This window comes from Panthera pardus, unplaced genomic scaffold, assembly GCF_024362965.1.
Source record: "Panthera pardus isolate Hobbes unplaced genomic scaffold, ASM2436296v1 HiC_scaffold_13, whole genome shotgun sequence".
Lineage (NCBI taxonomy): Eukaryota > Metazoa > Chordata > Mammalia > Carnivora > Felidae > Panthera > Panthera pardus.
The window spans coordinates 48,959,624-48,986,860 of NW_026526688.1; the positions used below are offsets into that span (position 1 = coordinate 48,959,624).

The 27,237-nt window shown below is 43.5% G+C and overlaps 1 protein-coding gene across 2 annotated transcripts in view; it reads left to right on the forward strand.

Moving 5' to 3' along the window:
* Window positions 1-27,237, forward strand: part of EPHX2 (epoxide hydrolase 2) — a 77,252-nt gene that overhangs the window by 11,810 nt on the left and 38,205 nt on the right. For both annotated transcript variants that reach the window (XM_019440845.2, XM_019440847.2), the window contains exons 2-9: window positions 3,150-3,234; window positions 9,642-9,798; window positions 11,017-11,207; window positions 12,918-13,040; window positions 16,148-16,222; window positions 20,483-20,578; window positions 21,122-21,200; window positions 23,854-23,888. In XM_019440845.2, coding sequence (XP_019296390.2) covers window positions 3,150-3,234; window positions 9,642-9,798; window positions 11,017-11,207; window positions 12,918-13,040; window positions 16,148-16,222; window positions 20,483-20,578; window positions 21,122-21,200; window positions 23,854-23,888 — 841 coding nt within the window. The remainder of the gene's footprint in view (window positions 1-3,149; window positions 3,235-9,641; window positions 9,799-11,016; window positions 11,208-12,917; window positions 13,041-16,147; window positions 16,223-20,482; window positions 20,579-21,121; window positions 21,201-23,853; window positions 23,889-27,237) is intronic.

The following is a 27,237-nucleotide window of genomic DNA, read 5'->3' on the forward strand; positions in this document are numbered from 1 at the left end:
TGTTTTTCTTTTGTGTAAATCTGTTTTTCTGTAAAAAGGTTGTTACCCTTTTTTATCCTAGGAATTGACATAGTTCTCCAACATATGCCTGTTGTGGGGTCTTTTTGTGTTTTTATTTTTCATTAATTTTGCCTTGGTAATTGGTATACTTTTGACCTGAGGACTCAAATCTTTCTTCAGTACTGAGAAATGCTCTCCTGTTATTGCTGTATTGCTTCTCAGATCTATCGTTCTGGAATTCTTTTAAATTAAAAAAAAATTTTTTTTTAATGTTTATTTTTGAGACAGAGATAGAGACAGAGAGACAGAGCGCAGGCAGGGGAGGGGCAGAGAGAGAGGGAGACACAAAATCCAAAACAGGCTCCAGGCTCTGAGCTGTCAGCACAGAGCCCCACGTGGGGCTCGAACCCACAGACCCTGAGATCATCATGACTGAGCTGAAGTCTGACACTCAACTGACTGAGCCACCCAGGCGTCCCTATCCTTCTAGAATTCTTGTTTGTTTATGGAAGGCATTTGGCCTCTCAGGTCTCATCTTTTTGCTCATTAACTTTAATTCATCATTTTACTATTTGTCCTTGAAAAACGTATCGTGCCTTTTGATTCACTAATTTCATTTTCTGTAATGGCCATTTCACCATTCATGGCTCTTATTAGCCACCCTTAGAATTTAGAAATCATGGTTTCAAATCCAACAATGTTCTTATCTCAAATTGCTATTATTATTATTATTATTATTATTATTATTGCCTGATGTGGTTTTAGATACATTGGTACCTCCTTCGTCTACAATTATATTCTTCACTCAGCTCCTTTTCTTTTATCAGCCCACATTCTCTGGGCACAAAAGTAATTTTCCCTTTGCTTTCCATCCTACTCATCCAGCATGTTAGTTATTTGTATATAGGTTGCCTCCCTTGTTCCCCCATAAGCTCCTTAAGAATACAATCCTGTTTTTCCATTTTTATATCACAGCACCCAGCATGATGTCTTACACACCTTAGGTGCTCAATAAAAGGTTGTTGAGTTGAATTGTCTCTTGATTCTTAAAACTGGAAGGCAGGGGTGCCTGGATGGCTGAGTTGCTTAAACAAACTCTTGGTTGAACTCTTGGTTTCTGTTCAGGTCATGATCTTGGTTTGTGGGTTCAAGCCCCGCATCAGGCTTTGTGCTGACTGTGGAGCCTGCTTGGGATCTCTCTCTCTCCCCCTAACTCAAAATAAATAAACTTAAAACAAACTAGAGGGATCTTTTGGGGTGATGGAAATGTTCTAAAACTGGAATGTGCTGATGTTTGCACAACTTTGTAAATTTACTACCAATCATTGAATCATACACTTAAAATGTGAATTTGATGGTATTGTAATTGCCATTTAATAACAGCGTTTAAAAAAAAAAAAAAAAAAAAAAGACAACTGGGGTAGGTGGTGCCTGGCTGGCTCAGTCAGTACAGCAGGCCACTCTTGATCTCAGGGTTGTAAGTTGGGGCCTCACGTTGGGTGCAGAGATTACTTAAAAACACAATCTTAAAAAAAAGAAAAATAAATTACAAAAAGACAACTGACAGCAAAGGTGTGGCAACACCATTGTTATTACTGGAAAGTTGAACAAGGCTGCAAGTACTAGAAATCTATCTGGGTACATTTTGTGCAAAGTTGATCCTTGTTACCTGCAAGAGGGTTAGTTGCATAAAAGGTAGGTTGACTGTTATCAGAAATGAAACTCCCAGATTCGAGATGTTTGTCGTCTTACTTGCGCATGGCAAATAATTTTAACTGGCTTGCCAATTCCAGTCCGTTGTAAATATTTTGCCTGGGGCACTGTATTAAGAAGGATTGCACGTTGGTATTTGGACTCAGTGGAGTAGGATGTGGTGATAGACTATCCACATCAGCCAGGGGGGCGGGGGAGCAGAGATGTGTGTACGTGCCACGTATGTCCCATCCTTCATCTGTCTGATGTCGCCCAGCCAGCCCTGTGAGGGTAGCTCATCCACCACTGGGGGCAGGAAATTATCAGGAAATCGGAATGGAAACTTATATTTTGTAGTATAGGGAAGTGAAAAGGTAATTAGCTGACCTCTCTCCCTCTGTGTCTACTATTCCTTGGGTCTGTGTATAAGGGATGAATGTGAACTGAGGTGTGGTAGATAACTAGGGCTGCCATTATTAAGTACCGCAGACTGGGTGGCTTCCACAACAGTTCCAGAGACTAGAAGTCCAAGGTCAAGGTGGTGGTAGGGCTGGTTGCTCCCGAGGCCTCTCTCCTTGGCTTATAGATGGCTGTCTTCTCCCTGTGTCTTCACATGGTCTTCTCTCTGTCCATGTCTGTGCCTGGATTGCTCCTCGGGACACCAGTTAGTTATTGGCGTAGGGCCCACCTTAATACCCCATTTTAACTTAATCCCCTTTTTAAAGGCCTGTCTCCAAATACAGTCACATTCTGAAGTACTGGAGATTAGGACTTCCAACATATGAATTGGGGGAGGGCACAATTTAGCTCATGACATGAGAAAACTTTTTAAAACTTAAATAAGGTTAAAATGAAATAGGAACTATATGGTTGGGGGCATCTGGCTGGCTCAGTCAGTAGAGTGTGTGACTCTTGGTCTCAGGGTTGTGAGTTCAAGCCCTACATTGGGAGTGGAGTCTATTTAGGAAGGAAGGAAGGAAGAAAAGAAAGAAAGAAAGAAAGAAAGAAAGAAAGAAAGAAAGAAAGAAAGAAAGAAAGAAAGAAAGAAACTCTATGTTCAGAATCAAAACCAGAAAAAATATTTCATTCCCTTTGAAGAATATGTACTAATAAAGCAGTCATTGGGAGCGATGCCGTGTGCAAATGAGCTGAAAACAGGAATGACTGCATATCTGGTCTGATTTTGTCCCTTAAGTAAGACCAGTTGAAGAGTCTCTGCTACTGGTCGCCCATGAGCTGCTTCACCTGTGGGCATATTCATCATTTAGTTTATGGTCTCATGTCACAGTTGGATTGCACTTTCAGACTAAGATTCCAACTTGAACTTTGCATTTCCCCCTTCATGGCAGAATGCCTTTCTAACAGCAGTTTGTGGATATAAATAGCGTCCGTCCCCTACGTGGTGCTGTGATGAAGTCATCAGAACATTCGTGATGTTGTTCCTTTGCGTCTTCCAGAGGCTTTCTGAATGAAGCTTTCCAGAAAGGAGGCCCAGATGGTCCCAGTGCCCGCCTCATGAGGGGAGAGATCACATATTCCCAGGTAAGGGGAAACTTCATAGACCGCCCCCCACCTCCCTGAGAAGGCATTCTGTGCCCACACACCCATTCTCCCGCACTGACTAAAAGCTCCCTGAGGGCAAACTCACGTTTGCTTTACCCATTTACCCCTTCTAGTACTTCCCTCCTGAGACTGGTATGGAGGCCCAGAGACACACAAAGAGATATTTAAGACTGGCGTATTGTCTCTTTCGGCCAGCCAGCAGGATGCACCCCATGACTGGAAAATTTCCAACCCTTTGAAGATCTATGCTAGGGAATTACAACAGCCAGAGTAGCTTTTGTTTTGTTTTGTTTTGTTTTTACCTTAAATTGTGGCAAAATACACATAGTAGAAAAGTTACCATCTTGATCACTTTAAGCATATAATTTTGTAATGTAAAGTATATTCATATTGTGAATGCATCACCACCATGCATCTCCAGAACTCTTCATGTTGCAAAAGTGAGATTCTATACTCCTTAAACAAGAACTCCCATCCTTCTTTTTCCTCAGCCACCAGCAACCATCGCTGAACTTTCTGTCTCTATGTATGTAGCTGCTCTCGCTACATCATCTAAGTGGAATCATGCCGTATTTGTCCTTTTGTGACTGGTTTATTTCCCTTAGCACAGTGTCTTCAAAGTGCATCCGTGCTGTGGCATGTGAAAGGATTTCTTTCCTTTTTAAGGATGGTTCGTTTTCCATTGTGTGGGTAGACCACATTTTGTTTATCCATTCATCTGTCGAAGGGCATTGGGTTGTTTCTACCTTTTGGTTATTGTGAATAATAGTGCTGTGAACATGGGTGTATTATTATCTGTTTGACATCTTGCTTTCAATTCTTCTGGGTATATATACCTTAGAAGGGATTGCTAGATCAGCGCAGGATTTGAATCACAGCTCCCACTTACAGACTTTGTGACCCCAACAAGTTGCTTAACCTGTCAAAGTCTCAGTCAAAATGAGAGTGGTATACTCTCTATTTCATAGGCTGTTAGGAAGCTTGGAGAGTGTCTAGCACAGTGCCTGGCACATAGTAGGTGCTCAATAAATAGTAGTTATTGTTACTACAACCTTGTTTTTTATTTTTTTAATTTTTATTATTATTTTTTTAATGTTTACTCACTTTTGAGAGAGACAGTGTGAGTGGAGGAGGAGCTGTCAGCACAGAGCCCTATGTGGGGCTCGAACTCACGGACTGCAAGATCATAACCAACTGAGCCACTCAGGGCCCCCCCCCCAATTGTTTTTTAACAAAATAATCAGGATTTGAAACCACTTGAATTCTGTTTGTGTCTGGAAGAAGAAAGGCTATTGAGAATCTATTTCATAAGCACACAGAGAACACAGTCTATATTTTAAAACTTTTTAGGGGTGCCTGGGTGGCTCAGTCAATTGAGCGTCCGACTTCGGCTTAGGTCATGATCTCACAGTCTGTGAGTTTGAGCCCCGCGTTGGGCTCTGGGCTGACAGCTCGGAGCCTGGAGCCTCCCTCTCTCTCTGCCCCTCCCCCGCTCATGCTCTGTCTCTCACTCTCAAAAATGAATAAATGTTAAAAAAAAATAAATTAATTAAAAAAAAAACTTTTTACAGATTACAGCTACCTATTAGTCTGTCAGAGAACTTAGAGCGCACTGTAGTAGAAAGCAAAAGCATACCTGTTCTGTGAAGGCACATCTCACACACACACACACACATACACATACACACACACACTCACACTGTGGCCACTGGGGAGTGAAAAGTAATGATACTGTTGAGAATAAATGCTAAGTCAATAAAAAATCTGCAGTAATATTGTTGAAAGATAAGGAAAGAGGGAAGTGCAACATGTTTTCAGTGAACATACTAGAGTGAATATCTTGTAATTGCCGTAAAAACCCTGCACCCATTCAGACTTCTTTAGTCTGTGTGTAGCAGGCCTGAAAAACCAAATAGCAGTTGGCCCTTGAACAACGTGCGTTTGAACAGCATGGGCCCACCCCTACGTGGATTTTTTTCAATAAATACACATACAATGCTGTAAATGCATTTTCTCTTCCTTAGGATTTTCTTAATAATGTGTTCTTTTCTCTAGCCTACTTCATCGTGTGAATACAGTATATAATACATATAACATGTATGTGGTAATCAACTGTTATCAGTAAGTCTTCTGGTCAACAGTAGGTTATTAGTAGTTAAGCTTTTGGGGAGTCAAAGGTTATATGTGGATTTTCGACTGCACGGGGGGTCAGTGCCTCCAACCCCACATTGTTCAAGGATCAATGCTACTCAGATTCAATTTGTCTTCTAAAAAGTCATATCATGGGAAGGAATGTCATCTTTTAATTAATCATTTGTGTGTGCAACACAGACAGAAAAGTACACCAAGTGTACAGCTTAATGAATTTTCACTGACAGCACGTTTTATTTATCCAGAAATAAAACATGATCAACACTGTAGATACCCCACTTATGCCCCTTCTAGACACGCCCCTCTCCAAGAGTAACTACACTTCCGGACTTCTAACCTTAGAGATCACTGTTTGTACTTTATGTAAATGGAACCACTACGCAGCTGAACTCTTTTGTATCTGGTGTCTTTTCCTCCACCTTATATTTGGAGAATCATAGATGTTATTATGCGTAGTTATAAATAGTTTTATTCTCATTGCCGTATGATATCCCATTGTGTGAATATACTCCAATCTGTTTATCCATTCTGCTTTTTTTTTCACCCTGAGATGGAAAGGCACTGGGAGATTTTGAGTGGTGAAGTGACAGTATATATATATGTATTTACAGCAAGGAAAAGGTTTATTCGAGAGGCAGCCAAATAAGAAGATGGGAGGACAAACCTCAGATCCACCTCCTGAATGATACTTTTAAAACCTGACTCAGTGAGAGATGGCGGTAGCTTGGACTAAAGGAATGTTGGTGGAAGCGGTAAAAAGTGGTCTGAGTCTGGAATAGTTTGCCCGTAGATTCAACAGGTTTTCCTGATGGATCGAGTGTGAATATGAGAGAGGAATGAAGGATAAAAGGTTTCTGGCCAGAACAAACCAGAAGTATCAGTTGCTGTTCATCACTGTGGGGCTGGGAAATCAGGTGCCCAGTTTGGGATATTTTAATTTGAAATGCTTAATGATCTCCAAATGGAATGTAGAATAGGCAGCTGGATATGCAAACCCAGAGTTGAATAAAGATGTCCAAGCTGAATATGAATACACACACACACACACACACACAGCATGTAGATGGCACTTTTAATGCCATTGGACTCAGTATGATTGTGGAGAAAGGAAGTATAAATGGAGCATCCAGACCCCCAGGTACTCTGATGTTAAAGGTCAGGTTGATGTGGAAGACCCAGCAATGAGGGATGGAGAATGAATCTTCATCAATAAGAGAAAAATCAGGAGAGTGAGGAGACCTGAAAGCCAAGAAGTTATCAAGTTTCAGATGAAGAGAGTGGTCATCTGTATCAATGCAACTGCTAGGTCAGGTAGAAGCCTGGCGAGTGCCCATTAGATACAGCAACACAACGTGGAGGTCATTGATAACATTGCCTAGAGGAGCCCCTGGAATGTGGAGGTGAAAGCCTGATCAGAGCATGTTCAAGAAAGAATGAGAAAAATGGGTTGAAGACTACATGAAGTTTTCAGGCAAAGTGGGGCAGAAAAATAGGACAGTAGTGGGAGGGGAAAGAGGTTTCCTTTATGAAAACAACATGCTTGTATGCTGATGACAATGATCCACTAGCAAGGAAGGTTGCTGATAGAGGAATAAGGAAGGGAGACCCGATGGAGCCATGTTCTTGAAGCCCAAAGGAATGGAATCTGGATGGAGGGGTTGAACTTGATAAGAGCAATAGACCATTATCTATGGCAACGGAAGGGAAGATGGAGTTCTTGGCCACAGATGCCAGTAGGTGGATATTTGTGATGGTGGGAACTTGTGAAAATTCTAATTATTCTCCCTTCCTCCAACCCTCTTCACTGTTTCCAGGATGACCTCCCTAAAATGCAAATCTACTTACGTAACTCTCCCACTTAACTATATATATTTTTTTACTTGTATAATAGTCTAAGCCTGGAAGAGTTTTATTATTTTTATGGAAAGGTGAATTCTTCCATTATTTTTTTAATTCCCTTAATGGCTTTGGTCTATTTGCATTTTATATTTTATCTTGCATCCATTTTGGTATTTGTGTCTTTTTTTTTAAGTTTATTTATTTATTTTGAGAGAAATAATATTTTAAGAGAAAGAGAGTGCATGAGCAGGGGAGGGGAAAAGAGACGAAGAGACAGAATCCCAAGCAAGCTGTGAGCTGTTAGTGCAGACCCCGACATGGGGCTCAGTCTCATGAACTGTGAGATCATGACCTGAGCTGAAATCAAGAGTCAGACGTTCAACTGAATGCGCCACCCAGGAACAACCCCCTTATTTTTTATCATTTGACCCCCCCCCCATTCATTGCTCCCACTCCTACCCCCACCTGCCTCTAGCAGCCATATTCTCTGTATCTATGAGTTTGGCTTTTTTCGTGTGTTTTGTTTTGGTTTCAGTTTTTAATTTAGTTTCCACATGTAAGAGAAATCATATGGTATTTTTCTTTCTCTGTATGCTTATTTCACTTATCATAAAGCCCTCGATCTTCATATTGTCACAAATGGCAAAGTTTTTGTTCTTCTTTATAGCTGAATAACATTCAATTGTATTTATATATCACATTTTCTTTATCCATTCATTCATCCATTGATGGGCACCTGGTTCGTTTTCATACCTTGGCTATTATAAATAATGCTGCAGTGAACATGGGGGTACAGCTATCTTTTCGAGTTAGTGTTTTTGTTTTCTTTGGATAAATACCCAGAAGTAGAATGTTGGGTCATACGGTAGTTATATTTTTAATTTTTTGGAGAACCTCCATATCATTTTCCACAGTGACCGTACCAATTTACATTCCACCAACAGTGCAGAGGGGTTCCCTTTTCTCTACATCCTCACAAACATTTGTTATTTCTTGTCTTTTTGGTAAAAGCCATTCTGATAGGTGAGAGGTGATATCTCACTGTGGTTTTGATTTGCATATCCCTGATGGTTGGTCATGTTGAGCATCTTTTCATGTGTCTCTGGGCCATCTGTATGTCTTCTTTGGAAAAATGTCTTTTCAGATCTTCCATATGTTTTTTAATAAGATTGTTTGCTTTTTTTTGCTGTTGGGTTGTGTGAGTTCTTTATGTATTTTGGATATTAGCTCCTTATCAGATATGTGATATCTGATATGTTTTTTCCATTCCATAGGTTTCCCTTTTAATTTTAGCATTTTGTTGATGTCTTCCTTTGCTGTGTAGAAGCTTTTTAGTTTGAAGCAGTCCCACTTGTTTATTTTTGCTTTTGTTGCTTTTACTTTTGTTGTCAGATTCCTAAAGTCATCACCAAAACCTATGTCAAGGAATTTACCACCTATGTTTTCTTCTAGGGGTTTTATGGTTTCAGTCTTTTATCCATTTTGAGTTAATTTTTGTGTATGATGTAGGATAGGGGTCAAATTTCATTGTTTTGCATGTTGCTGTCCAATTTTCCCAACACCATTTATTGAAGAGATTGTCCTTTTCCCATTGTGTATTCTCAGCTCTTTTGTTGTAAATTATTTGAGCACGTATGCATGGGTTCATTTATGGCCTATCATTCTGCTATTGGGTATTTAGGTAGTTTTCAACGTGAGCTATTACAAATAGGGCTGCTATCATAGTGCGTAAATGTATCATAATCCATTTTGCTCTTAATAAGTATATTAGTTATACTTATTAGTTACAGGCCCACTGTAACAAAATATCACAGACTTAGTGGTTTAAACAATAGAAATTTATTTTCTCAAAGCTCTGGAGCCTTGAAGCCCAAGATCAAGGTGTGACAGGGTTGGTTTTTTCTGAGGTCTCTCTTCTTGACTTGTAGTGGCCATCTTCCTGTGTCTTCAGTCCTTCCTGTGTGTGTGTGTGTGTGTGTGTGTGTGTGTGTGTGTGTGTGTCCTAATCTCCTGTTCTTACCAGGATACCAGTCAGATTAGATTAGGGCCCACTCCTGACCTCATTTTATCTTAATCACCTCTTTAAAGACCCTACCTCCAAGAGTAGTCACATTCTGAAGTATGAGGGGTTAAGATTTCAACATAAATTTGGGGGAAACACCATTCAGCCCATCACAGGGGCATTTGTGTAGTTTGCAGTGTGGGACTCTTAGGAACAGTGCTGCTACAGTGCCCTAGAATAGTGCATGTATGTACATGTCTTTTGGTGAACATGTCTTTTGGGAATGGTGACATTCCGTTGGGTGTGTGTCTAGGAGTGGAGTTGCTGGATCACAGCAAGGGGTTGTACAGAGGGTTGTACGAATTGATAGTCCCTTATGAATTCATTTTTACAGTGGGTGCCACTCATGGAAGAAAACTGCAGGAAGTGTTCTCAGGACTCTGGAATCCACCTCCCTGAGAATTTCTCTGTAAGTCAAATCTTTGGCAAGGCGGCTGCAACAAAGATCAACCACCCCATGCTTCAGGCGGCTCTTGCTCTCAGAAAGCAGGGTAAGGATCCAATACTGGCCGTTCTCGGAACCATCCACACCAGAACCCTTGGAAAGGTTAGGTCAGAAGACATCTAGATGTGCTCTGAGATCACAAGTCTTCTGGACCTCGATGGAAAGCCATTCTTAAAACATAGCCCCAAAGTAAGTTTTATCAAATGGCAAAAAATAACACCATCAGAATAGCTGGGAAAATGTAAGAATTTTATTTAATAAAGCAATTTGTGCCAGAGACTGCCTTGTGAGCAAAATTCTCTCCCTCTAATGACACTAGTAATGACCAGAATGACCCAACTTCTTGCCACAGTGATTGAAAATCAAGGCCTTTTAAGCAACTATGATTGTCTTGACCTTTGAATGTCAAAGGGGCTGAGCTATGAGCTAGCTGACACGAATTCAGATGGTGTCAAATGGTCTAAGACGTGAGATCATGTTTATCCGATAGACATTTATTCAGTGTCAGGACCCAGCTTTTCGTCACAGGCATATTCGAAATCATTCTACCCGCTCATCAGTAGACTTATCTGGTCACGGCTAAGCCATCCCATGTCCGTATCTCTCACTCATGTTACAGGCACAGGGTCTCACCACTGACTCATCAGTATCTTGTTCCCAGCAGCTCCTGGTTCTTGCCCTTCCAGGGGATAATGCTGTCTCTGTTTACATTCCTCTAGTTTTGAAATGGGAATGCAGTCTCTGACAGTTAAGGCAGGTGTTTCGAACTATAGTTGAGCCGAGTCTTAAGTACTATAGACTGGACGAAGCACTGGCAGGGCAGTTCAAAGGCACAATTCTGAGCCGGCTGGGTTCTGCCTTCACTGTGTGGCTCAGGGCAGCTCATAATTTTTCTGAGCTTCTGTTTGCTGTAAAAGTGGATGGTAAGATCTGTCCCGCCTACCCCAAAGGTGGTGAGGATCATATGAGCTGATGAAGGTCACAACCTCTTGCTCTACAGTTGCAAGGAATTGAGGGATGTAGTGTTTCTATCCAAGCTTCTGGAAGCCCTTAATGTACACAGTTAACTCACTCTCAGGTCTCTGTGTCAGGAGGTGCTAATGGGTGAAGATGCTTCTTTTCCAACCTGTCAGTTTAGACGCTGGGCATCAAGAGGTTGATGTAAATAAACAGAACCCTGCTTGGCCCCTTCTCCGTGGGGTACCCAGAGCTTCTCAGAGCAAAGTCCTGTATCTGGTCCAGTCACTGGTGTCTTCTCTCTCAGGATATACAACCTGCCTCCTCACCAACAACTGGCTGGATGACAGTGCTCAGAGGGGCATCCTGGCCCAGCTGGTGTGTCAGCTGAGGCCACACTTTGACTTCCTGGTAGAGTCATGCAGGATCAGAATGGCCAAGCCTGATCCTCGGATCTACAAGTTTGTACTGGACACCTTGAACGCCAGCCCCAATGAGGTATGTAGACACTTCCTTTTAGTGAAAAAGGATGTTCTAGAGATACTGCAATTAAGAAAAACTGTGGAGGAGTGAGCAGGTGGGGGACATCTGGAGCCTGGTAGGACCTCTAGGTCCAGTGGCAGGGTCCTGTTCTCCCAGGCCAGGACTTATAAAGGACTTTACCCATCCCTTCAGTCTAGAACAGTCTACAAGATGTGGGCATCTGGCCCCTCTCTGTGGCTTTTATTGGTCAAAACAGGTATTGTCAAAACTGCTGACCAGCTGCCTCAGTTTACCTATAAAGGAACATAGACCCTGGGAGACTTTCCCAAGACCACAAGGCTGGTAAGAGTCACCCCACCAAAGGGTGAGCAGAATTGGGCTCCAATATTACAGCTGTCTCTCTAGGCACCCCTAAAATTCTGTCTTTATATTGTCTCTAATTATCTATTTCTAAAACTATTTTCCTTGTATTCTCCACCTCTAATTTTCAAAAAAGGCAATCAGAACAAGATTAAATTCCTTTCACTGATGTTTCTGACTCTTTCTCATTGGCCCCACCTTGTCCACGAGCTCATCAGATGAAACCCTGAACTCTGTCATGGGGAATCCTTATCAGGCTCAATCCCAGAAGTCTTCCTCTCTCCTCTCATACTTTGCTCTTGCTCCCCTTAGTCCCTGGATTAAGCCTTGTAACAGTGCTCTGAATTTTAGTGTGCGTATAAATAAACGTCTTCTCATTTCTGACTTTTGGGTCGTGTGAGCTGCTTAGAATTCTAGACCTGCCGTAATCCAAGATGATGAATGCGCTTACGCTTTCTTCTACAACTTTAAGGATTTTCTTTTAACTTTAAAATGTCCATCTTTGCTCCATTCAGAATTTATTTTGGGATGAGGTGTGAAGGAAGCATCCATTTTTTCCCCCAAAACAGTTAAAATAATTATATAATCTTTCAAATACTATTTTTCCTCATCAGGCAGACAACACGAATTGTTTATATTTGGGTTTATTCCTCAGCTCTCTTCTATTTCACTAACATGTCTATCTTCTAACACCCCCTCACCACCACCACCCCCTTTTTTTTTTTTTTTTTACCTTCTGTGGCTTGATAATTTGTTTTAGTATCTGCCCTTATTACAGTTCTTTTCTACACTTTTTTTTGTCTGTTCGTCTGTTCATACATGTTGATTTCCTAGATTAATTTATTTTGATGTCACCCTGATAAGTTTATATCCTTCCTTAATTTTCTTACAGTTTCAGAATTCAGGCTGAAACCCATAAGTGCACATGGGAATAAGTGTATCTATCTGTATGTTTATGTGTATGCTCATGTAATTAAATGTTTTTAACTTTTTTTAAAAAATGTTTTTCTGTTTTTGAGATAGAGTGCAAGCGGGAGAGGGGCAGAGAGAGAGGAAGCTTCAGAGTCCGAAGCAGTCTCCAGGCTCTGAGCTATTAGCACAGAGCCCGATGCGGGGCTCAAACTCATGGACTGGGAGATCATGACCTGAGCCGAAGTCGGACACTTAACCGACTGAGCCACCCAGACACCCCTAAATATTTTTAACTTTAAGAGTAAATAATTATATGGAGAAAAAGTAACTCTTCATCTTGTCATAAAATAACCAGTGTTTGCATTTTAATGTGTTTCTTTCCGGTGTTGTCCCTCACGCATGAGTTTTGCTTTGGCCGGTGGTGATTCTAGTATCTGTGCTATTTGGATATAGGTTGTATTCTTGGATGACATCGGGGCTAATCTGAAGCCAGCTTGTGACTTGGGGATGGTCACCATTCTCGTCCGTGACACAGACACAGCCCTGAGGGAACTGGAGAAAGTAACTGGGGTACAGGTAACTTTACGGCTGCGCCAGGTTGGGTTTTGGCCAGTCACCAGTGCTTAGGTGTGCAAGAAACAGCAAGGGAGGGGAGAACCGCTTCTGGGAGTTCTTGAACCTCCTGGGTGGGAGGCCAGTACCTATTGTGCAATCAGCATGATGTCCTTGAAGAGCTTTGTATTTCTTTCTTTGCAGTCATGAACAGAGAAACTGCTCTGAGAACGAGAATCCATACTAGTCAGAGTCAGAAGAACCAAGACCCAAGATAAGATTGAGGCTTTCAAACCCACCAGCCTTGACTTTTTAGAGTAAATATTGAGAATTTAGCTGCCAGGCCTGACCCCATGGGGGTGCAGGGCACAGTCCTCACCTGGTCTGCCTGATCATATTGCTGGCACTCAGAGTGGTTTAGTTAACCATCCCTCACAGAGGAGGATGGGATGCCCTTAATGATGTCCGATGGCGGCCTAGGGGTTAGCCTTCTGTGCCAGAGCTGAGGAACCTTTTGTTGTTAGAGAAGTCTACCTGAGATGGCTGAGCCCGCTGAGCCCAGGCGGAACAGTTAATACAAGCCTTTTGCAGGAATGCATTGCTTTGCTTGTGTCAGCATAATGCGAGAGGAGGGAGGGACATATGCCTGGCTAAGCCAGCTGGACGTCACAGCCATCCCAACCATTTTCTCAAAGGGAACTGCGTTCATTTCCCGAGGTGCCATAAAGTACACAGACTGGGTGGCCAAGGCAGTCTGGGTAGGAGGCCAGAAGTCCAAGATTAAGGTGTTTGTGGGACGGTTTCTTCTGAGGCCTCTCTCCTTGGCTTGTAGATGGATGGCCACATTCTCTCTGTCTTCACATGGTCTTGCCCTGTGTGTGTGTCCAAACGCCCTCCTCTTCCAAGGGCACCAGCCAGATTATAGTTTAACTCTAGTAGGCTCACTCCACAATGACCTCGTTTAACGTAAGTGACCTCTTTAAAGACCTTATCTCCAAACACAGTCCCATTCTGAGGCTCTGGGGATTAAGATGTCAACAGATGAATTTGGAGGGGACACAAATTTAGCCCCCATGACAGGGACAATTGATTTGTCATCTTTAACAAATAAATACAAAATGACTAATACTAATACAAAAATACTAATGACTTCACAACCTCAAAGCGTCTTGCCCAGACTTGATTTATCCTTCCACAAGCCTGGAGGTCTTGCGCAGCAGAGAAGAAAACGTGGAATCCCAGCAGCCACCTGCTTGCCCCACTTACTAGTATCCTCTGGTCATATATGAGCCACAGATACCTGTCCTGTAAAATCAGAAAAGTAAACTGTGCCTCACCTGTCTCCTTCTCCAGAGTATGGGCAGGATAAAAGGAAAAATGAAATGAAAATGAAAATTACACCTTTTTAAGTGGAGGAGACTTACCCCTTATCTCTCAGGAAGGCTATGGGACTCAGTTCTGAGCAGGCTTTGTAAATTGTATAAATGGCGGGAGAACTATAAGAACAGGAAACCCCCACCCCCTCAGCCCTGGAAGCAGTGGGACATCTGCTAGGGTGTGACCTAGGAAGTCAGGGATATCTTAGAAGAAGAGTCCCAAGGCACACTGGCCTATGGTCAGTGTCTTGGCTTCCTCAGGCCCGACAAGGCTCATTGTCATCAGAGGCCACCAAGCTGCCCATCCCTCCTGCCACACCCTGAATCCCCTCCAGATGCCACAGAGGTAGGGGGCTTGCCTTCTGTTTCCCACCCTCGGAGGATGCCCAGGCAGACTCTTCCATGTTTAAAAGGGAGGTGGATTTCATAGTTTACTTCCTGCGCTTTAGAGGTCAGAGAACTGGATAGCTGATGGGAGCCACTTCTTCCTCAGTTACAGCTTTGGGACTAAAGATGAGAGATCTAGCAGTACAAGTCACTAATATGTCACTTGTCATGAATAAATTCACTTAGGTGTGCTCAGCATCCTATCCTTTATCATTTGTCTCAAGATACCTGACACAAATGAGTCAAAGGAGCCCCTTATGCACCCTTTGTTCAGGAATTTTCTTCTTTACCCAGATGTCATACAAAGATGGGTTATCTGACCTCCTGGGACTCCAGAGGACAGACCTGGGGACTGCAGGCTGAACTCTGCCCCCTTCCACCTCAAATTCATTCATGTGAAAGCCCCAGGACCTCAGAAGTGACTATATTTGGAGATAGGGCTTTTAAAGAGGTGATTAAGGTAAAATGAGGTCATTGGGGTAGACCTTAAACCACTATGACTGTGTCCTTATGAGAAGAGGCAGTTAGGACACACACACACACACACACACACACACACACACACACACACACACACAGAGGGAAGACCATGTGAGGACCCAGGGTGAAGGCGGCCATCACAAGCCAAAGAGGGAAGCCTCAGGAAGAACCAACCCAGCTTCCAGAACTGAGAGACATAACTGTCTGTTGTTTCTGTCACCTTGTCTGTGGCACATTGTTATGGCAGCTCGAGCAGATGAATACAGAGGCCGAGAGAGTTTGATTTTGGCCATCTTGAGAGAGAATCCCTTCAGCAGTGCCATCCAGTGATGGGACGGTGAACTTTGCATCCCTAATGCTGTCCAAGAGGTGCCTGGGTGACCACTTGAGGAACTGCCACAGAGAAGAATTCTATTAATTGAAGTACAAAATCTCAGTGTTTTAGAGCAGTTGGTTTTTGTTGGTTTTTTTTTCCTTATGTGAAGTTCAGTTGGTGGCAGCCAGGGGCTTTGCTTCATGCAGCCATTCAAGGACCCAGGTTGACGGAGGACCCACCGTCTTCCGCCGGTAGTTTCCCAGGTCACACCAGGCTCTCACCTGGGAGAGGTGGGGTAGAGAATTTAGAGAATCGAGGGGGATTTTAATGGGTCAGGCTGATAGGCCATACCCTTCTGTCAGAGGACTCAGTCATGGGCTACTCTGACCTGAGAGAGAGGGGAGAAGAGAAATGTAGCTGTGTGCCTGCAGGAGAGGGACATGGGCTGGGAAATCCCCGGAGGACCCAGGAGGCCACAGCACAGGCCAGCACTCTGGAGTTCTGGAAGCTCTCTCAGAACTTCTCACAGAAGGAGGCTGCCGCCTCTCTTACTGTACCTCTTTTCCGTCCAGCTTCTCCAAGTTGCCACCGCTCTGCCAATCGCATGCAATCCGAGGGACGTGAGCCATGGCTATGTGCCAATAAAGGTATGTGAGCGCTCTCTCCCAGGCCGCCGCGCCCTCCCTAAATAGGTCACCTACACGGATCTGCAGAGACATTTGTTAAATACCAAGGGTAGCCGAACATCCGCTGCTTGTAGGGAAATAGTACTTCCCACGAGTAGCAGTCCACAGAAGTCGGAAGGCACCACGCCTTAGGATATGCAAAGCAGTGTGACAGATGTAGTCAGACTCCTTTGGAACAACAGGTTATATGGGGCCCTGAGTGGCCCGGAGGTGCTAAAGGGCATGTGTGTCTGGCCTGTGTTCTGGGGAGAACTTGTTTCTATTCCAACACATATTCATCACCCACTGCCTTGGTGTCAGCAAGGGCCAGGTATGAGAACAAGACAGACTCGTTCTCAAGGAACCCAGAGTGAGGACAAAGGACAGAAGTGGTCATTAAAACATCTGGCGGTCAGGGCTATGGCAAAGCCAAGGCCATGTGCAGAGGGGCCTCGACTCCTGAGCCAGCCAGGATACAGAGCAGGGTGTTAGAATGTCCTAACCCCATTCAGTGGATTCACTTTGGGATCTCTCTTAATTTGTCATTGGTCCCATTTAAATGAAAAGGGACCCAAAGCTGCAGGTCAGCTTGTATGCTAAACAAGATGGGATAGTTGCTTTGGAGACAGGCAGAACCAGTTTGAATCCTGGCATGGGCACCAAGTTTGCAAGTTTAGGTACATTTCTTTTTTTTCTTTTTTTAATAATTCTTTTTAAGTTTATTTATTTATTTTGAGAGAGAGAGAGTACAAGCTGGGGAGGGGCAGAGAGAGAGAGAGAGAGAGAGAGAGAGAATCCCAAGCAGGCTCTACAGAATCAGCACAGAGCCTGACATGGGGCTCAAACTCACAAAACCACGAGATCATGACCTGAGCCTAAATCAAGAGTCAGACGCTTAGCCGACTGAGTCACCTAGGTGCCCCCAGGTACATTTCTTTATCACTCTGAATCTCAGTGTACGCAGCTTTATAATGAGGTGATACTAATACCTGCCTTCAACGTTCTTGTGTGGATTACAGTTGACCCTTGAACAACACGGGTTTGAATAGCATGGGTCCACTCATATGAGGATTTTGTAAGAACAGTGCTCTAGATGCATTTTCTCTCCCTTATGATTTTCTCAGATACGTTTTCTTTCCTCTAGCTCACTTTATTGTAAGATTCCAGCATATGAGACGTAGAACACAAAATACGTGTTAATCAACTATTATCGGTAAGGCTTCCGGTCAACAGCAAGCTAGTAGTAGTTCAGTTTTGGGGGAGTCAAAAGTTACATGCAGATGTTCGACTCCGGGTGGGGGTCAGTACCCCTTGTCCCCACCTTGTTCAAGGGTCAACGATAATTAAAATACCGCATGCAGACCACGGGGCGTAGTACCCCCTGCTGCCCTGGAGGACAGCCCCTCCGATATTTACTGGGTATTTGTTATTTGCTAGGCATGGAGAGAAATACCGAGATGAATGGAGGGTCTTCTGTGACCTCAGGAATCTTCCAGTCTACTGAGATAAACATTCACAGGTCCTTGTATAATAGTGGTGCCTGGAGCGCTTGGGATGGGCCCTGTGAGGGCGGAGGCTGCCGCGGTGAATGCTTAGCAGCCTGGTGAGGTAGGCACGGAAGGATAAATGGAAGCCGGATAGAAAGAAAGGGCTGAAGCTACTGGTCAGCGTCAGCGCCGCCCCTCCTGTAACCTTTGGGGCTCCTGAAGGGGTGAGCGTTTCATGAGGTCCCCTCACACCTCATCTCCGGTATTGAGGAGCTAGGGACTCTCCCTGGGGCCTGGGGTCTGGGCTGTATCCTTGTGGCTTCAATGCCAAGGACAGGGTTGTTCTCCTCTGAGGCTTGAAGGTCCAGTCCCTTTCGATACATTTCTCATTTGACCTTGAAGGAGTGTGATCAGAGCTGCCTTATCACCCCCTCTGTCTTCGCTCCAAATTAAAGGCCTGGGGCGGCTACTTCTGGGGCAGAGCTATTCCTTCTATCTTCCCTGAATGCTGGTGCAGTCCAGCCTGGGTTCGATCTTTCTCATTTTCTGGCTTTCTGGTAATTTTATTAACATATCACGTAAAGGATGGGAAAGTACGTGCGTTTGCTGGGCTACTCAGTCAAATATGAAGCAGCGAGAGGGGGCCTTTGAGTTAGGCTTCACTTACAACAGAGGCAGATTAAGATCATTTTAGGGGCACCTGGGTGGCTCAGTCGGTTAAGTGGCCGACTTCAGCTCAGGTCATGATCTCGCGGTCTGTGAGTTCAAGCCCCGTGTTGGGCTCTGTGCTGACAGCTCAGAGCCTGGAGCCTGTTTCAGATTCTGTGTCTCCCTCTCTCTCTGACCCTCCCCCGTTCATGCTCTGTCTCTCTCTGTCTCAAAAATAGATAAATGTTTTAAAAAAAAATCATTTTACTGGAGAACTAAGTCAGTCAGAGAAAGATACCCCATGTTTTCACTCATATGTGGATCTTGAGAAACTTAACAGAAGACCATGGTGGGAGGGGAAGGGAGGAAAAATAAAGGGAGGAAAAATAAAATATAAATAATATAAAAAAAAAAAGATCATTTCACTAGACATCAGTACTAGAACATTTTTCAATATAAGGAGTATAGAATTTCAAGTTAAATCCTTCCCTTTGCCAAGTACCAACCGGAACACTATGGAACATATTCTGATAAGACTGTAGACCATGAAGGAGTATGTGAAATGCCAGCCAAATGCTTTCTCGAGCAAAATAACTCCTTGGGAATCATGAGTGAAACTTCCGGTTTGGAACACGGAGTTTGGAGTAATCGGAGATGCAGCTAAATAGAATTGCTCCAAGTGAATTTCTAGATGCAAAGCTTATTTTTCTCATTTCTTTCCATTAGAAAGTTGGAGACACATACTTTGGGGGAAAATAGAGCACTTTGACTCCATATTGCTTTAGTTCGTGTGCTTAGACCACACGATAATGATTGAAGTAGGTTCAGTACTAAAACAAACAATCCCAAGGTTTCAGTGGCCCAACACCAAGTTTGTTTTCTTGCTTGCAGAGCAGTCCAGTGTGGGGTAGGAGTGGGTGTTCTCCATGCAGTTGTTCAAGCAGCCAGGCTCCTTCTTTCTGCTGGCTCTCACTTTCTTGAGGCTCTAACTATCCAGGAGCAGATAGGAAAAGGAGGAGGACCAAGTGTGGGAGGGTTATACGGGCCCAGGATGTAGCACATACTTCTCCGACTCATATACCTTTGGCCAGAACTCGGCCACATGGCCACATCCATTGCGAGAAAGTGGGGGAGGTCTGGAAGATGCTGTCAGGTGCCAGGGAGAAGAGAACACAGATACAGAGCTCTAGCAGCCTCTGACACACAGAGCCCAGAAAGGACAAGAAGTTAGCAAAGCTTGAAGAAGACTTTATATCTAAGAGATAAATAATTTTTAGGGGCATCTAGGTGGCTCTGTTGGTTAAATGCCCAACTCTTTTTTTTTTTTTTTTTTAACACTTTTTCATTTTTGAGAGAGAGAGAGAAGGACAGAGCATGAGCAGGGGAGGGGCAGAGAGCTGGAGACACTGCATCCGAAGCAGGCTCCAGGTTCTGAGCTATCAGCACAAAACCAGACCCAGGGCATGAACCCACGAACCGTGAGATTATGACCTAAGCCAAAGTTGGACGCTTAACCAACTGAGACACCCAGGTGCCCCAAATGCCCAACTCTTGGTTTGGGCTCAGGTCATGATCTCATGGTTTATGGGTTCAAGCCCCGTGTCAGGCTCTGCAGTGACAGCGCAAGCCTGCTTGGGATTCTCTATCTCCTTCTCTCTTCCCCTCCCTGCAAAATGAATAAATTAAAAAAAAAAAAAAAGATAATTTTTAACAAAGCAATCCTGGTATTCTGTATGTTAACATGAATATTACACTGTGCACAAAATCAGCCCAGTTTAAAATACAGAAGACCTGTCAAACAGTACCAGAAACTCTGACGGTATGAGGGCCTTTCAGGGAGGAAGGCCGAATTGTTTTGTTCTTCTTTCCAACATTATAACCTTCTTTTCAGGCTTCCTATGTGCCTAGGAAAGCTGCCTGTTTTTAATGCACTTTGGCCAGTTGTCTTCTTGAACATCTTCTAGCACTGGGGTCTTGAGCTGAGCAAACTGGGCCATGTGAGGTCTGGCAATACACTGAGAAGGCCTGGGGCAGCCTGCAGAAGGCGTACCTGGTTCTGCCCAGCCTGGTGCTGTGGTCACTACCCGCTCACCTCTCTTTTCTACAGCCTGGGGTGCGTATGCATTTTGTGGAGCTGGGCTCCGGTCCTGCCGTGTGCCTGTGCCATGGATTTCCGGAGAGCTGGTTCTCTTGGAGGTACCAGGTAAAGGAAACTGGGGGAAGGTACGCCTCAGCCAGGGGGAGGGGAAGGGAGGGGAAAGTCTAGGTGGTATGGCCCAGAGTAGAATGCCCTTAAGAAGCTGAAAACTTAACAGTGGAGCATCGTCTTGAACGTGTGACCATGTGATACCTCAGAAGTGTTGGGGCCAGAGTTGGGGCCAGACCTCAGATCTGTGCTAGCCCCATATGCCACTTTTGCAGATTAGAAAAAGGCAGATTCTTCCGGACACTTTATGCCACCTGCTGGGAAGCCTTTGTAATGAATATAGAAATCTGCAAGATCTGTGCTATGCTAAGAAAAATGCTTAGATGTAGCATTAGATGCAGTATACGAGTCCTACCACTGTGCATGGCGGCCCTATGCAGGTGGGCTTGTTCCAGCCTCGTGGTGGTGATTCCAGATAGTGCCACATGGCACTTTGAGTTGAACCATTTACAAGAACGGGGATAGAAGGAAGAAAGAAGGAGTGTCGGCAAAAGACTGATGAGGCCGCACTTGAGTGTACCTGAATTGTTTGTTTTCTAGATCCCTGCTCTGGCTCAGGCGGGTTTCCGGGTGCTAGCTCTGGATATGAAAGGCTATGGAGAGTCGTCTGCTCCTCCTGGTAGGTTAGCTGTCTCACAGCTGTCCTGTGTTGGTTATGCCTTCTGCCTGAGCTCTCCAACCGCACTGACTTTCCCTGGGCCCACGTTGGAGCAAGCAGCCCTTCAAGGGGGTCTGACTTCGCCCTTCCTCTCTCCTTCAGTGATCTGTGTCTGTGCACTTTGGGCTCAGATATCCCTGCTCTGCATTACCTGAAAGAACACAAGAAACCCAGTGGCCTATGCCCTGAGGAAGTCTCCCACTGGTCGGGAGGATATAGGGCATAGGATGTACCATACAGCTATAGAACTTTTTCCATCTTGCAGAACTCTGTACTCCTTAAGCACTAATTCCCCATTCCCCTTTCCCTAGCCCCTGGCAACTACCTTTCTCTCTATCTATGAATTTGACTACTCCAGTCATCTCTAAGTGGATCATACAATATTTATCCTTTTGTGACTGGCTGATATCACTTAGCATGATGTCTTCAAGATTCATCCACATTGTGGCATATATCACATTTCCTTCCTTTTGGAGGCTGAATAATACTTCATTGTAACTATAGATCACATTTTGTTTATCCATCTGTTCATCAGTGGACATTTGTGTTGCCTCCACCTTCTGGCTAATGTTGAATAATGCTGCTACAAATATGGGTATGCAGTATCTGCTTGAGTTCCTCCTTTCAGTTTTTTGGGGTGTATACCCAGAAGTGGAACTGCTGGATCATACGGTAATTGGTAGGCCAGATTCTTAACCCAGGGTCTCTGGATCCCAGATGGGCCTATCTAAGGATGGGCATCAGGGGCCTATGAACCCGAGTCTATGTGTGGATTTATGAACACTTGCCTGGGGTGAGGGAGTCTACTGCTTTATCAGTTTCAGAGGGGTTCTCAGCCCCAAACTGTTAAGCTCCCCAGGTGGGGACAGGAACGTGTTACAGCCAGGCCTGCAGCAGAATCCCTGTCCCTCCCGGTGCCAGCCGTGCTGTTAACCATGGCAGCTCAGTGAACCAAACAAGCTGCTCACCACCCCTTCCCTGAGCTGCCTCCCCCGTGTTCACGTCAAGCCTATTGTGTCGAGTTTGAAGCCAGCTGACGTGAACTGGCACTCAGGTGACCACCAGTCAGACCATTCAGCCTGCTGTGGCAGGCAAGTGCCTCCATGATTGTTCCCTGATTGTCATGGTATCGACTTAGCGGCTACTCACTGCCTCTTGAGTGGTGCAGAGGCACTTTTGACAAAAAGAAAGCTTCTAGTCCAAACACCCAGGAAAGACATTTAAGGGTTTCCCCCTCCCCAAATTTAATTATTAAGATATTTATTTTTATTCATCTCTATTATGATCTTCCCTGAATCCCCTAGGCGTAACTTAGTAATTAATTTATCATTCAGGCTAGAACACTATTAAAAGAAACACAAACTGAACTGTTCTGGATGAATTGGGACTTATACATACCCTAATTATAACTTTTTTTAAGAAAATAATAATTTACACATTAACCGTTGCTAAAGATTATACACAACGTGAATTCTAAAGCCAAGCATGATGATCTGGAATGCATACAAATACATTGCAGATCATTTGTATGTAAATTTCATATCATTTGGCAATAGATTTTAAATAACACATTATTTTCCTTTAAAACCGTGACTCCGTTATCCTGCTATTTTCTCTCTTCCCTTGTCGCTACTGAAAAGTCCCATGCCATTTGGATCTGTGAGGTTTTCTATGTGACCATTTTCTTTTTCTTCACCCTTGATACCTTTAGGATCTTTTTATTTATCTTGCTGTGTTCTAAAATTTTATGATGTTATATACCATGATCTGGGTCTCTTTTCATCCACTTTTCTGGGTACATATATCTTTTAGTTCTTGGAAGTTTTCTTGAATTATTTCTTCGATAGTTTTTTTCTTCTGTTTTCTCTTCTTTTTTTCTTTTTTCTTCTTTGCTTTCTGGAATTGCTATTATTATTAAAATGTTCATACTACCCAAAGTGATCTATAGATTCAGTGGAATCCCTATTTAAAATCCCAATGGCATTTTTTTACAGAAATAGAAAAAACAATTCTACAATTCATATGATCCACCAAAAAAACCCTAATAGTCAAATCAGTCTTTAGAAAGAACGAAGCTGGAAGACTTATACTTCCTGGTTTCAAAATATATTACAGAGCTACAGTAATCAAAACAAGGTGGTATTGGTATAAAGACGGACATATGGCCAGTGGAACTGAGTAGAGAGCCCAGAAATAAATCCACACCTGAACTGTCAGCTGATCTTTGACTAGGGTGTCTAGCACATACCTTAGGGGAGAGGGCAGTCTCTTCAACCAGTGATGCTGGGAAAATTGGATATCCACATGCAAGAGAATGAAATTGGACCCTTACCTTACACCCTACACAAAAATCAACTCAAAATGGATTAAAGACTTAAATGTAAGACCTGAAACTAAAACTCTTAGAGGAAAGCGTAAATGAAAAGCTTTGTGCCATTGACCTTGACAGTGATTTCATGGACGTGACCCCAAAAGCACAGGAAACAAAACCAAAAATAAGTAGACTACAGCAATCTAAAGATTCAATAAGGTATATTTTTTTGGCAAAGGGGCCCTCTTAGTTTGTTGGTAATTTTCAAGTATGTTAATTAATTGTCTTTATTTTTAATGGCAGAAATAGAAGAATATTCCTTGGAAGTGTTATGCAAGGTAAGGAAGATCTTTGGGTAACATTTGTAACATCTTTTCTGTCCTGGTGTTTTCACTGATACCAGATAGAGGTATGGGTATTCATTAAACCCTAGGAAAGCATTTTACAGCATTTGGGTATACAATCTTACAGTTAAGGTGGTATTTCAAAATGATAGCCAACATTTACTGTATATCAAGTACTGTTCCAAACATTTGATGGAAGAAGAAACTGAGTCACCAGAAGGCGAAGTAATTGCCTGAGGTCAACAGCTAGTAGAGCCAGGTCTGACCTCTGCCACAGCTCCCGTGGCCTTCCTCGTAGCCACTCCCCAACTCACCTTGCCATCCTGAGGATTTTATTTTTTATTTTTATTAATTCTTTATTTAAAAGAAAATGTTTTTTAATGTTTATTTATTTGTGAGAGAGAGAGACAGAGCACCAGTGGGGGAGGGACAGAGAGAGAGACACACACAGAATCCCAAACAGGTTCCAGGCTCTGAGCTGTCAGCACAGAGCCCGACGTGGGGCTCGAACTCACGAACCGCGAGATCATGACCTAAGCCGGATGCTTAACCGACTGAGCCACCGAGGCACCCCTATTTTTTAAATTTTTTTTAGAGAGAGAGAGGTACAAGTGAATGAGGGGCAGAGAGAGAGAGAATCCCATGAGGGGTAGAGAGAGAAAGGGAGGGAGAGAAAGAGAGAAGCGGGCTCGTGCTCACCTGATATGGGACTCGAACTCACAAACCATGAGATCATGACCTGAGCCGAAGTCAGATGCATAACGCCTGATCCACCCAGGCACCCTCCATCCTGAAGATTTTAAAAATTATTTTGGTAAAGATGTTGTTGGCCAGACCTAGGGAGTTAGCGTGTGGATTGGTGACTGTAATGGCGCTCCTATTCTAGGTGAAGTGTAAGCACCATCAGGGAGGGGACCCTCATTTCAGGGCTTGCAAGAGGAAGCCAAGGCTGAGGTGAGGAGACTGTGCCCCAAGGCTCCATCAGCCCTTGGGAAAAGCAAGGCGGGGAGCCTTAGCTGGGGGAGCCAAGGGGAAGAAATAGCCTCTTGGTTGGCCGGAAAGCTGGCGATGCCCCTGATGATGCTAAAATTACAAGAAGGCTCCATCTAGGAGTCATAGCTCTGTTTGGATCTCCTCCCAACCAGGCCCACACGTAGGCTTTGGTGCCTTAGAAGAGGAGCATTGATAAAACCTTACTTTCCAGTTGGGGTTGTCCTTCCTTCCTCAGTTTCTGAGTCTTTGCCTCTTTCACTCTGCCACTTCTGATCTTGCTCATATCTCCCCCGAAATCCTGCCAAGATTTCCCCAGCGACCCTGTGGGGAGGGGGGTGGGTTCTCCCCATTCCCCTGATGTCCCCTAACTGGACCCCTACTTCTTTGTGTCAAAATTGGTTCTTAAGACAGATAGATCTGGTCACTTGACATAATTGCCTTCCAGAAGAAGGCAATTCTTTTACTAAAACAAAGAAGATAAAATGTGAGGCTCCTGTCCTCCAACTCCACCCTTTAAAAGTCATTCGTATGTCCACTACTAGGTATTCACACAAAAGAATTTAAAAAAATATGTCCACCAAAAACCTGGATGTGAATGTTCACAGCAGCATTATTCACAAAAGCCAAAAAGTAGAAACGACCCCAATGTTCAATAACTGATGAATGGATAAAAAATATGTGACATATCCATACAATGGAATAGTATTCAGCCATAAACAGGCATGAGATCATGATGCATGCTTCAACATGAATGACCCTTAAAAACATTATGCTAAGATAAGCCAGTCACAAATGGCCATGTATTGTATAATTCCATTTGGGAGAAATTTCCAGAAGAGGTCAGAAATGAAATTAATGGTTGCCAAGGGCTAGAGGAAATGGGGAACTACTGTTTATGGGTACAAGGTTTCTTTTTGGCATGATGAAATGTTCTGTAACTAGATAGCAGTGGTGATCTCACAACTCTGTAACTACACTAAACTCCGTTGAATTGTTTATTTTAAACAGGTGAATTTTATGGTATATGAGTCATAGTTCAATAAAGCTGTCATTTGAAAAATTATCAGCACAATATTTATAATGTAAAATTTTTTTTAAAACCCTCTATGTAATCTTTTTTAAAAAATTACCTGCATAAACTTTAAATATAAGAAACTGAATAAAGAGCCATATACTGCTTATCTTCAAGTGCCCACAAAAATCCTTCTCTCAACTACACCCCCCCCCCAAATATATTGAAAACTTTTTTTTTTCCTCAACCGCAAATCCTTAAATGTATGTGCCAGTTCATCATACAACTGCTATTTGTTTTAGAATAAGTATCTTTAGGGGGCGCCTGGGTGGCTCAGTCTGTTAAGTGTCCGACTTCGGCTCAGGTCATGATCTCATGGTTCATGGGTTTGAGCCCTGCATCAGACTCTGTGCAGACAGCTCAGAGCCTGGAGACTGCTCAGGTTCTGTGTCTCCCTCTCTCTCTACCCTACCCCTCTCCTTCCCTCCCCCCTTCCTTCCCTCCCTCCCTCCCTCTCTCTCTCTCTCAAAAAATAAATAAACATTAAAAAAAATTTTTTCGAATAAGTACCTTTAGGGAACCATGAACGTATTCTCTGTGTGTCTGTAGTCTTAGGATTCCAAATTAGGGGTGTTGGAATGCAACATAGCAATAACATTGAGAGGCTTATCCACACCCAGTTGCCCCTTTCATTGTGATTGACCTTGAGTAAGTCATTTAACCTTTCCAGGTCGTGCTGTCAAGTATAAGATGCAGTCAGAGGGATGTACTTCATGTTCTCAAGACCCCTCCTGATCTGAGTGTGATTCTTAGTTTTGTGGTGTTAAAATAGTAAAAATTCAACCAAGTAAATTATAAAGATCTAATTGGTTTTATGAATCGATTCATAAATCAGACAGTATTCCATCTAGCAAGTAGAGGGGAACTCACTCCAAAGGGCTACAGAAAAGATTGTTAAAGGTAGAGAGGGAGTGGAAAGAAGGTAATTATTAGCAGAGAATCCATTGTTTTAGGCAAGGTGGCCCTTCTAAGGGGAACAGAAAGGGTACTGACCAGGAAATTCCCATGTTGATTGATTATAGGTTACATTTAGGGGTGCCTGGGTGGCTCAGTCTGTTAAGCACCGACTTCGGCTCAGGTCATGATCTTGTGGTCCCTGGGTTTGAGCCCCGTGTGGGGCTCTGTGCTGACGGCTCGGAGCCTGGAGCCTGTTTCGGATTCTGTGTCTCCCTCTCTCTCTGGTTCTTCACCACTCACATGCTCTCTCTGTCTCTCAAAAATACACATTAAAAAAAAGTTTTTTAAAAAGAAGGTTACATTTATAGGAGGTTGAAACTG